This window comes from Poecilia mexicana, unplaced genomic scaffold, assembly GCF_051168715.1.
Source record: "Poecilia mexicana isolate PSO_F unplaced genomic scaffold, ASM5116871v1 scaffold_11, whole genome shotgun sequence".
Lineage (NCBI taxonomy): Eukaryota > Metazoa > Chordata > Actinopteri > Cyprinodontiformes > Poeciliidae > Poecilia > Poecilia mexicana.
This window is the reverse complement of record NW_028263380.1, coordinates 5,936,423-5,949,152: the sequence shown is the minus strand read 5'-3', so window position 1 is coordinate 5,949,152 and position 12,730 is coordinate 5,936,423. Positions and strand designations below refer to the sequence as shown.

The following is a 12,730-nucleotide window of genomic DNA, read 5'->3' as shown; positions in this document are numbered from 1 at the left end:
ATGGCACCTTTTTTCTTTTTAAAAGTTTTCAAATATTTAAGAAACAAAGTTAAAGGAAGACAACTTGAGGAGCATTCCACTTTCAGTTCCAGCTGATTTTATTTCCTTCTCGGAAGAAAAAAAAAATTAAAAAAAGACAATCTGTACAGAGGTCTGAGAGGCAGTGATTGACCCAAATGTTGGCTGGTTTTTGAGCAAAAGACATCAAATGATCTTGGCTGAAGTGGACAAAACATGATCAAACACAACATATTGCACAAATGGGAAAGAAAAAGAAAAAAAGGACAATATAATTTTTTTTCCTTTCGTTTTTTTTTTCTTTTTTTTTTTTTTTTAAAGGAAACTCCTGGACCACAATCATCTTCCACCAAAGATGGCCGTCCTAGTGCCTGTCGTTGATCATCATACATAAAAACACACAATCTTTGCTTATAGTACAGTCAGTTTACATAAATATCTTCATGTTATTCTTTTAAAAATCTTAAACACAACAGCTATAGCTACATATACCTGAATCTGAAATACAAATGCTATTTGCCATGCCATAATATAAAAAAAACAAACAAACAAACAAAATAATAAACAAATAGCCTGCTATATGTAGCCAACAGGTACAGAAAAAGGTTAAATACTATTTTTTGATGCAATTTGCGCAACAACAGATGAAGCACTTCAAAAACATTTCCTCCTCCCTCCAAAGTCTAGGCAAAAGTGGAATGAGTCCAGTGGTTCAAATAAAACTTATCTCCATATATATTAAAAAAAACAAAACAAAGCACACAGAGGTATTAGCTCTATCCAAACAGTGACTCTTATCTGGGATCTTTCACTGAGACTTCAGGTTTGAGTGTGTTTTGAGTGCGCGTGGACTGGAAAACACAGTCAGGAGGAGCCTCGACGGCGCTTTGTTTACTCGGCTGGTGAAGCTGGAGTCACTGTGCCATTTAAGAAGCATGTGGGTAAATACTGTAAACACTGTGTGAGGTCAGATTGTGCCCCCTCTGCACGTCCAAACCACCAATGTAGATGCGAACAACAATGCTCCAGGGCTGACCCTTTTATAGATTTTGTACAAAAATACAAGTAGAAAATCATGACACACTCAAAATCTCTTTGAAAGTGAGAGGAGTCGGACACTGTTTTTTTATTTTGTGTGTGTGTGTGTGTGTGTTTTTGTTAAATAAGATACACTTCTTAGCCCTTCCGCCGCTGGATATACAGACAGGTGTGTGTGTGTGTGTGCGCACAAACACAAACGAGACCTGTACGAGAACAATACTTCTATGTATAAAAAAGTTTGGCCAGTATAAATACATCAATATATATAGTAATATATGTACGGAGCCGGCCTAAGGCATGAGCGTATGTGGGTTGCTTGGTGCCCCCTGCTGGCCGGGGGTCCCCAAAAAAAATACCACTATGTGATGAAAGGACAGCTTAAAAAAATGTGCTTGTTGTAAAGGCAATACAAACATGACATCGATTTATGGTTTGTAAAACATTGTTTGTGTGAACCACTTGGAAATTTTTGGGACTTTTTTTTAATTCTTTGCCCAGCTCTTATAAACAAAAATGTGATATTTTATATTAAAATTAAATTGCTTAATGAGTTATCTACAACAGGTAAAACCCAGTGTTTATATATATATATATATATATATATATATATATATATATATATAAACAGAACTGTGTCTTTAAGAAACTCTTTGTTGGCTTACTAGTTAACTTTAAAACCAGTTTGAGAGCAAATACTGAGGAAAAAAAGCATCAAGCACGGACAATATGAAAGAGACCTGTTGTTGTAGTTGGTGGGTAAATGACCTCAACAGGAAGTGAGACCCCTATTAAATTCTGCCCAGGGCCCAATATAACCTTGGACCGGCTCTGTACATATTTGGAAAGAATATCTGACACAAGAACTACAAAGTTGAAGCACTAGGCAGAGAGAAAGCGCAGAACATTGGTCCTGAATTGTGCACTGAGTGTTTTTTTTTTTTTTTTTGTAAAAAAGTTTCTGAAGTTTAAAGTCAGTCTTTGTTTTAAATCCTGCCGTTGAGAGAGAAGCTGGTGATAGTGAATTGTGTCCTATGCGCACACAAAATGCGTAGTTACGCAGCAAAGACAAACATTTTTTTTGTTTTACGCATTAAATAAGAAAATTCCTCCTCTTCTTGGAGGGCATGCGTGTTCATACTACAAATATTGAGTTTTGAGGAGGAGAAAAATGTCCTGAACTTGATGGTCAGTGTGGATTGGCTATATCTTAGAAAACACAACCAAACACAAGAGCTCTCCAAGTGTTCCAAAACAGAAAAATAAAACGAAAGAAAAAAAAAAATTCTTATGACTCAAAAAGTTCAGTCTCAGTCCTCATCCTGCATGGAATGAGTTAAACATCTGCAGCTCCTCTGCTTACATTCACTCCTCCTCAATAGGGAGGGCCAAAAGTGCCACAATCCAATAAATAAATACATTTTCTAAATAAATATTATATACATGATAATTTTAAGAATGCCATGATAAATACATTAAATAAATAAATATCTTCAAAGATGAATGTGACAACAAATCATTAAATCCACCAATAATTAAAAGCTCTCAATAATTAAAACTCAAATACATAGTTTTCAAATGTTACACGTTTATGTCACTGTAACCATTTAAACTGTGACTATAACTTGCCAGCTGAAATCTGATTGTTTACCTTCCACAACAGCTCAACTGCCGACCAATCATTTTGCCTAAAGCAGTGTTAGCCCCGCCTACTGACTATGTTGGGTGAGGCTGACACACAAGGTTGTGAAAGGATTACAAATATACCTGAACTATAAGTGGTTTAAGAAAACAGATTTTAATCCTTTTATACATTTAATCAAATTATTAAATGATTTACTGAAACAACTTAATATGCCATAGATGCAGTTACCTACTTATTTAATGTATCTATTGTTATTGTTTAAAATGATCACATATATAGATATTTATTTACCAACTTACTTATTATTGAATTGTGGCACGTTTGACATTCCATACCTCCTCCTCTCCAAATGCAAACTAAGCATTTCCTCCAGTCAAGCGCCACTGAGCGCTGTCCAAGTCTGAGCGGCGCATACCTGGGCTTCACCGCGCACCAGGCCACCTCTTTTTCTTTCCTTTATTCACTCTTATTTATTCAAAAGTGAAAAAATGGCGGAAATCTTCTTATCTAGACGCACAGGCTTGTCTTGTAGAGGGATAGAAGAGTTCATACGTGGGAGGGAAGAAGGGGCTGATTCAGTAGGTGAACACCAGGTTGGAGATGGTGGACTCCAGCCACTCTCCTGAGATCATCTCGGTGACCTCCGGAGTGCAGTAGTCGGAGAAGTCGAAGTGGGATCCCGCCCCGCACTCCCCGAAGCCCCAGTCTAAGTCCCGGTCCAGCTCCGCGTCGGAGAAGCCCATCCCGCCCAGAGAGGTGCTCTCGAAGCCGGGGCTTGGGTTCAGGTCGAGCCGCTCGTCTTCAAACTCCTCGTCCGACGACGCGGAGGACACGGAGGAGGACGAGTGCGAGGCGGACGGCGTCGGGGAGGAGGCGCGTGCGTACCTGAGGCGCGCGGTGGAGCCGGGGCTGTGCTCCTCATACAGGCTCAGCGGGTCGCTGGATTCCGCCGAGCTGCTCAGGGTGGGACTGGCCGGGACTCCCACGGAGGGAGGCCCGCTCTCCAGGCTGCCCGTCCCGCCGAACACGTGGGCGCGCCTCGCCTCTCCCGAACCTGAGCGCTTCTCCGGGATCTGCCTGGCCCCCGACGCCGACCTGGATTTAAACACCGCGGAGGCGTACTCTTGCACCGCAGCGCTCTTGCTGCTCCCCTGTTTCAGCGTCCTGCTCGCGGATTTGGACGCGGGGCTCCTCTTACCGCCGCCGCCGGCTTTGGTGCCGCGCTCCCCGCTCTTCTCCCCGCGCTCCGCCTGCTTGCCCGCCGCGCTCCCGGACTTGACCTTCTTCCTGGGTCGGTACTTGTAGTCCGGGTAGTCAGCCATGTGCTTGAGCCGCAGCCTCTCCGCCTCGCGGATGAACGGGATCTTGTCCGTGTCCTTCAGCAGCTTCCAGCGTTTCCCCAGCCGCTTGGAGATCTCGGCGTTGTGCATGTCCGGAGACTGCTCCATGATCTTCCTCCTCTCGATCTGGGACCACACCATGAACGCGTTCATGGGTCTCTTGATGTGGCCGGTCGGAGTTTTGCACCACGCCAGGTCGCTGCGCTCCCGGGAGGAAGGGGAGCCCTCCGGGGCTGGAGAAGCGTCCATCTCCAGGTCCATGTCTCCCGTGTCCGTGGAGTCCCCGCCGGGGGAGTGAGCGTGGGTACTCTCTGTGTGGCTCATGTGCTGCACCATCTCCTCCTCCAAACAGTCTGGAAGCGCTCAGTCAGTGACAAAGTTTATGCGTGAAGAAGAGATGGAGGGGGGGGGGGAAAACCCTCCTCAGCTATGAGTTGGAAGCAAATCTTAAGAAATAAAAGTTCATCCAAGTGTCTTGTCTTTCTTTTGAGTTCACTCCGTTTTGCTTAAAGAGACTTCGAGTGTCTGAACTTTTGCCGGCGCGCCTCCCGGATCAGCTCTCAACTGCCCGTGCGGCTGAAAATTCTCCCTGCGAGGCTCAACAGACGCCGTTGCGAGTCTCCTATGTGAGCCCGGCTGTCTACAGCGCAGCTTGTCTGTGCGGTTGAGGAACCATGTGGTTGAATGGAGCAGCTGCGCTTTCTCATAGTCTCCCTGTTTCCCGTGCGCACTGTGATATTACTGTAAACACAACAACGCCGACCTCATCGTTTTATATCCTCCTTTCGAGGCGCAGGAGCCAATCGGCGCCTGTCTCCATCCTGGTTTTTCACTCAAACCACTCCCACTCGACGCCCATTGGCTGAATAATGATAAAAAAAAAAACCCGGCTAATAATAATAATAATGTGCAATGAGGATCCGTGTGTCTGACCTCATTCCTGTCAGACTCCACTGGAAGAAAAGAACCAAGTCAGACTGTGAGCGTCTCGATCTATAGTTTCTGTTCTCCAAAGGAACACACCGTACAGAGAAAAACAGCAGCAACAACAAAAACCCAGGCTGTTAGAACTGAAGAGGTACATGTTAGAGAAATGAATGCGACTTCATTTAGAAACTTCATTAAAATGCACTGATAGCAGGTATGTTCACACAGATGTTCAGCTGATGGGTCAGTGGTCGTGCTGGCCTTTTGGCCTGACTCCAGCGAGAGCTTATTGAGGCAGCAGTTCAGGGTGGTGAAGTTTGAAGGGACGACGAAAAATAGTTTGAAAATATATGTATTTCAATGAATGAGAAAAATGTTTCTTCATTTGTATTTTAGAAGTTATTGAAGAAGTGTGAGTCCGTAACTTCAGGAGGTTTATTAAGTAGCAGGAACCTAAACTCTGTAAGCCAGCTCTAGATTTAATCAGATGTAATAACTTTATTTTAGTGTATTTCTTTAACATCAAGGTCTGGTATAGTTATTAGGCCCTGGGCATCCCTCAGGGGCCCCATAAATTAACTTATCTTCTGCCTTTGCTGTACCATCCCAACGAATAGCAGCGGCTACTTGTTAGCCACCAACTAAAAACCATTATGGAGCTGCCCTCTACTTTTTACAGTAATTTTACTCAAATAAATCAGTGAGGTTCTAACTATTATACTTCACACTAACATATATTGGACATATGGAACGTCAATGGAAAGTTATCAAGATGCATTTAAAATGTTTCAATCCAGAATCATTTTTCCCACTTGCGTTCGGAACCTACAAGCTCCCACTGATCCGTATCTGATGCACCTGATTAACACGGACCCACCGTTACCATGACTGTTTGTAAGCTAAAAGTCATGTTAACTAACTCGACTGTAAGCTAACAGTCACATAACCTTCCCAAACTTCCCCTAAGTACCTGTAATAGTAATGGGCTTTTCTGGAAGTGGGGCCCCAGACGATGATCCCCAGTTGGGGCCTCTAACGGCTTTAAGGAAAAACAGTCACCTCTCTGCGGTGTCCTGTTTGGCAGTAGAATCAAGATTATCTTCATATTTTCTTTCACAAAGTAACCTGATTTAACCTCAATGATGAAGTCAGGCAAAAATAAAAACATTTTTGTTGTATTAAGATATCAAACATTACTGAAATAATAATAAACCTTTAAAAATCCATTCTAACCAGGCTGCATGTTGCATGTAAAACCTTTTCCCTGACAACGGCAGCTCAGATGTGAAGTTCCTTGGCAACAACTCCCTCGGGGTGCTGGTTTGACATTAGCATTAGCGCTGTCGCTAAACTAGTCAAACCTGGATTCACAATCGCATTCCTGTCCAACACGGAGGAGTTCTCAGATACAAGTCTTGGGACAGCTTTTAGGTTTAACTGAGTTCATATAGTCACATATAACCCTCATGACCTCCTTACAGCTCAGAAAGAAAATCAACAGTATCTTCAGTGACTTTCTTAACATAAAAAAACATAAAGAAAAGTGTTTTGGTAGGATCAGTTACCAAAATAATACATTTTAACCTGTAAAAAAATGTTTTTAGGCAGAACATGTCTGATTAAAATTAAAGAATTGTTATTCTCAATACGTCTTAGGCACCAATATCCCTTTTTTATAAACATCTATATATTCTAACATCCTGGTCCTCCTCTACAATTCACAGGGCTATACTTGGAACCACATTAGTTTCATGTGGATGAAGGCCAGCTAAAATTAGATTGTGTGTCATGCGTGGCGGCTGAGAAAATGCTGAGAAAACACAAAGGAGGCCACAACATGTTGCGTCAGTCAGGCTTGCCGTAGTGTTTCAGCGCGGGGCGAGCCCACCCAAACGTGAGCCGCCCATCGTGTTATTTGACAAACTGTTACGACACCGCCGCGCGTAGTGACATCACAGATGGCATCTTAGGCAGGGATAGAGGGACAGCGTGGCTGTGGGTCGATTTTATTTACTATCTACACGTCGCTACATTGTGGTGAACCAGATATATGGAAAGTAATTGTTACATTTAATCTTAAAAAAAAAAAAGCCTTCAATCCTGCTGCAGCTTCCAGCTCATCTCTTTATGTTAACATGCCAGTGTCATGTGAGATCATATTACAGCCTGAGTCGCTAGATGTCAGGCTAGAGCCAAATGGAGCAGGCATTAACTCTGTGCGTGTGTGTGTGTGCGTGATTGTGTGTTAACGTCTCTGTCTTGTGATCGGCTGCTTCTCTGCAAGTCTTGCTCTGATTCTGCAACATCACTGACAGCCAGAGTTTCCGAGGTTTACAACAGCCGCCTGGTAGTCGGGGGAAAGCTACAATGAAAGCGCAATAAAAAAATAGAGACACAATAAACTCTTAACAAACGCACAATCAACCCTGCGATCACATAAATCAAACACAGTATTAATAATGAACTTCTTCCCCCTGCTATATATCTGTGGCTTGCCCCAATTACAAGCATGCATCTGCTCCTGGATTAGCTTGTTATCTCTATTAGTCTTCTTCAGACACGCGCGCATGGCGGCGTGCTTGCGCGAGGGTTTGTTTAAACAGGTGAACTGGGTGTACCTGTAATCTTATCTGATGTGTGAGAAGCAGCTGTCAGGTAGCTTTCCACCAGCAGATGCACTGCTGGTGTTCTGCTGCGGCTCCCCGGCTCCCTGAGGCCCTCGTCGGGCCGGTCCCGTTGCTCCGCCTGAGCCGTGTGTTTACCTCAAACTACGCCTGCCTCCTCCTTTGTCTGGGCTCTGTTGATGCCTAAGGGGACGGTGTCATTACGAGGGAGGCCGGCGAGAGCAGAGCGGATCGGCAGGAAGTGGGGAGCTGAAGAGGTGACGGCGATAGGGGCACTTCCATTTTCAAATTGCATTGCGACTGTGGCGAATTTGAAAATCGGTACATTAAAAGCAGAATTGTGCATTTTCTTTAAGTGACGGTCTGTCAAAAACATCTAAGAAGTTTACTATCTTACACCCTTGGTGTCTGCATTTATAATAAATTCAGATTATTTGACCTCTGGTGCTAAAGATAATTACGACAATTATTAGTCCAAGGCCGTCATGAACTGAATGAATTTACAATCTCAAAACATGACAGCAGTTTCTTCAAATTCAATTTTATGAGCCTTCATAACTGTGTGTATTGTTCGTTTAAAAGAAACAACAACGTAGGAGGCACTGCGTCACCAAGTACCTTCCTGTCTGAAACAAGTTCTAAGTGTGAAACATTTAAATAGTTCTGCACAGAGTACAGCTCTAATAGACATCGGACATCCATCAGATATTTACTCTGAAAGGAGATGAATTGCATGTTCAGTTTTTAGTAAATGTTTCACACAGGAAGGTATTTTGTGAAGCACCACCTCCAACATCAATGTCCAGTGTAAATATTAGGCGTCGGTTTAAATAACCCAGTTCAACTGTGCGTCACTTTGGTCGTGGCCCTTCCTGGTCTAGCTGTTAGCTTCAGAACTAACTAATCTGGATTGATTTAAACAAATGACTGCTTGTTGTTTATTACTTTCTAAGATGACTTTACTTGAAACTCTCCCAACATTAACCCTACTCTACAATTTCTTTGCATGTGAAAAGAAGGGAATCATTTGTTTAAGATGTTTAATATGCAGTTTTTTTAAATAAAAGAAATATGAATGCCTAATATGTATTTGACCCTCAAGAAACCTGAGTGTTTAATGAGAAAACAGCATGTGCCTCTTCATGGGGGGGCAGGGGGGGTTGTAGTTTATTATAAGTCAGGTCTTCACGACCGTGCTGGGAGCAGAGAGGAAAAAAATAAAAAAAACAGAAACAGGCGAGGGAGTCATCCCGGCGTGTCGTAAAACGCGAGTTATGAGATTAGGAGCCCGGAGAGCGAGGGAGAAAAAGAGTCCATGTGTCAGTGAATGGAGGTTCTCGTTACCCTGGACTCGCCCTTCTTCAACCGCCTCAAGAGTGACGCGCCGCTCTGACCTGGCCGCCCGTCATCCCGACAGGCAGCGCACAACGAGGCACAAAGGGCCTCGTTGTGCGCTGGGCCTTAACTGACTTGGAGCTTTTCCAAGAGTTTGAAAACCAATGGGAAGTTCCCTACACCCTGCAGTTAAACAGAAAAACTGACGACTAAGCAATGATTTGCATACATACACACACACACACACACACGGAGACACACTCGTGCGCGCGCACACTTTTATCGCCGTGCCTGTGACTCATCCACAGGCAGTCTGTCCCCTCTGTGTTTTGTGTGAATGTGGCAGACAGTACAGGTGGCCGTCTCACCACATCACCCACCTACTGCTGTCCCAGCCCTTATACAACAGCACCAGTAACTGGAGCTATTTTTAAGCTGCAAAAGAGACATACAGTAATACTTCCTCATGCTTCTCTTATCACAAATAAAAAGGGGATAAAGACATTAGGGAACTGACTTTCTTCCTTCTTTAGCAACTTTTTCAAATAAAAGTAACCCTATACTTCAATATGATCTACTGTTCTACAAATGTCTTCAGATTTATCCCGTTGAAGGAACTTTTTAAACTTTGTTTTGCCTTATTTTTGCCATTTCTGTCACTCCACAGAGTTTGGACACAGTTTTCAGCTTTCTTCAGTCCTTTCCTTCCTCTTTCTAGGACTCAGTCCTTTTTTCGCCTCCTAAAATAAAAGAGAAACATCACAATAAGACACAGAGAAACAAATCAAGTCAACACATCTAAGGTAAACTAAAAGATGACGGGCAGCGAGCGGCGAAAGAAAGGGTACAAACGATGAACCGCAAACAGTTTCGTTGAAGAAGTTCTCGATCGTATTCCGCAAGAACTCGAAACAGAAAACGGGGACGACAGCGTCGCGTGGATGAGGTGTGGTCAGGTGGCAAAAAAAAATAAAAAATAGAGTGGCAACAGATTCTGACGCAGCAGGTCACACGGTTGCCATGTCATGCCGAAGCACACAAACGCCTAAAAAACACACGCTGAAAGTTGCGGGGCTGTTACACACCGTCACTGAAGTACAGGAATACCACCATAGGACCCTGAGACGCTGCGGCGACAATTCGAGAGCACAGACAGACACACGGAAACTCCCTCACAACACACACACTCCAGTCAGACAGCCTCGCAGCAGCTGCACTCTGAAACATTGTTCAATTTTTTTTGTTTTCTTTTACGGGCATTGTCTAAAAACCAGAGAAGGGAGACGACGGAGCAGGGTTTGGAAACTCAGAAGTCTTTACACTCTACGGAGGACACCGGAGGAGACTTTGGACGTTCAGCCTTTTTTGGGGGGCACGGGACATCTGCCGAACGGGGACACCGTACGTAGAGACACGGCGAAGGACGTATACTGTATGAGACGAAAGAGCGAACGCCACACTTCTCTTCGTCCTGGAGTTTGGATTTTGGTCGCTGGGTTTTGTCTTCCTTTGCAAAAAAAAAAAAAAAAAAAACAAAAAAGAAAAAAAGAAAAACGGCGACGGCTGCGGATCCAACCGTACAGGATCTGGGGAAGAAACATAATGGCTTCGTGATGATTAGGTTAGAGTCTGAATGTGGATGGGATGGAAGGCGGTAGGAGAGCAGTGCATTGAAGGTGTGTGTGTTGGAAGAAGAGGGGGTACGATGGCGTCACATGAACGTTTTACCAGAAAACCTCTCGGAGCGACGACTTTAATGCCGATCTCCTCTCGACCTGCTCCGTCTGTACCGTCACTCTGCCTCTCCTTCTCATTCATTTGCATCTGCAGCACACATGCAAATAACATGTACTGGCTAAGCTTCTCAAAAGTAAACATACAACCCTCCCCTGACACCCCCTTCGCCCTTGTGGATGGCGCATCCTCCTGCAGGGCACGTCGGGGTCAGTCGGCGCCGGTTCTTGTCCTCCGGTAGCCTGGAGAAAGTCGTCCGCAGCTGAGGGCGCGAAGGCGGAGATGGCTCTGATGCTCTCTGCAGCTCCAGACAGGCTCCAGACGCACTGACCTACATCCGCCTCAGTCAGACGAGAGACAGAGAGAGAGAGAGAGAGAGAGAGAGAGACTGAGAAAGGAGGAGAGAGATGAGGTGGTGGGGTGGGGAGGGAGGCAGGAGAGGATGGGTGGGAATGATGAGGAAATGGTTGAGCAGGCAAACTGGTTGGGAGGCTTGGTTGCACATTTATCGAAACGAGAAAAAAAAAAAGGAAGGCAATATCTGAGGAGGAGGAAGAGGATTAAGTAGAAATTTTTTTATAACCGACCCTCTTTGTCATTTGATCGCATTTCGTCCTCACCTTTTTTTTTCATTTTTTTTTTTGCTAATCTGTATCCTCGCCTCACTTCTACCCTCTGCTCCTGGCTCATCCTGCCTTCGTCTGTCAGTTCGGTTTGATTTCCATCACGCGCCATCCGAAACGTCTCTCACTGTGGGAGGATTAGTTCGTCTCTGGCTGCCTGCTTATCAGTCTGCTCTGGCTTTCGGCTATGGGGGGGGAGATGAGATGAGGCGGAGGAGTAGGAGGAGAGAAGGTGTGTGTTTGTGGAGGAAAGGTTTCGGCGTGTCTCGCAGCGTAGTTGTTGTGTCTGTGGACGCTCTGTACTGCAGTCTTCTACTGCAGTTTAGGTTTCCTACCAAAGCAAAGGCTTTACTGCTTGCGATGTCCTTGATTGCATTGATCGACTGCTTTCCTCGTGCGCCGGATCATTTCTCCCAAGTGCCTGAATTGACACTTAACACGGATCAATACTAATAGAGAAACAAATACATCAGGCTAATGTTCCCGTGGCTCCTCGGAGACCTTGTGCGGTATCGGAACACTGTCTCTAAAGAAACATGATGTAATCGTCCTGAGGTGAACATGTATTGCTTCTGTGAGGGTTGGAGAACAAAGACACTTCATCACAAGCTACAATAAAACCCAGCAGCGTCTGTCTTTTTAATGCCACTGACTCAATAAGACGCCGTCTGAAGACGTTCTGGGCGTCTAAAGCTCTGGTCCAGATTCCCTTCTGAAACTTTCTGTTCCTTACAGCAGGTTTCCAGTTCATCCACTATAAAGACTACGTCCACTCATGCACAGTAGGAGAATGGGTTTCCTTCAGACACATCTAATCTGTCAGAAATGTATGGAGCTGAATTTAAATTTGTCTGTATGATTACGCTGGATTGATCTGATTATGCACTTGCCAGCCACTTTATGAGGTACACCTTGTTATTCTTGGGTCTGTTCCTCTGGCAGTCGCTGTCCTACACAAGTCCAGTTGGTTCTCATCGTTGGCCAAGAGGAAGTTTTCGCCACTGTCCAAACATGGTGAGCCTATGTTGCCTCAGTGGACAGGATCGTGACCTGGTTGGGTCTCCTGCTGGTTTAGTCCAGCGCCTTCAAGGACAAACGGTTGTAATGATTAGTTATTTGAACTACCATTATGTTCACTGTCTTGTTACTCTTTTAACTTTTTTCCTTTAGCGCCACAACAATGCCAAGGTCACTTAAATCTCTTTCTGATCCTCAATGTGTACCAGCAAAAATGGACGGTGAGAGTGTATTTCTGGATATGAATCTGAACTTCTTTACCTTGTAAATTGCTTTGCTGTGACAATTGTCGTAAATTGCTTTTACTTGAATAAACTGAAAGAAACTAAACTGCTAACCCCTTTTTTTCCTGAATTCACCAATAGTATTGAAGCATAGCAGACATGGAGGGAAGCTTGTTGAGATACCTTGAGTTTTCTGTGTTTCATT

General features: G+C 44.4%; 1 protein-coding gene across 1 annotated transcript; it reads right to left on the bottom strand.

Moving 5' to 3' along the window:
- Positions 1-74: 74 nt before the first annotated feature.
- On the bottom strand, positions 75-5,100 carry sox4a (SRY-box transcription factor 4a). The gene has a single exon (XM_014998180.2). It carries the CDS (start codon positions 4,375-4,377, stop codon positions 3,277-3,279), a length of 1,101 nt encoding a protein of 366 aa, XP_014853666.1. The 5' UTR covers positions 4,378-5,100; the 3' UTR covers positions 75-3,276.
- Between the last annotated feature and the right edge of the window lie 7,630 nt (positions 5,101-12,730).

Excerpts from the sequence above, each read along its gene's own strand:
- sox4a (XM_014998180.2), bottom strand. The coding sequence starts at position 4,377 with ATGGTGCAGCACATGAGCCACACAGAGAGTACCCACGCTCACTCCCCC.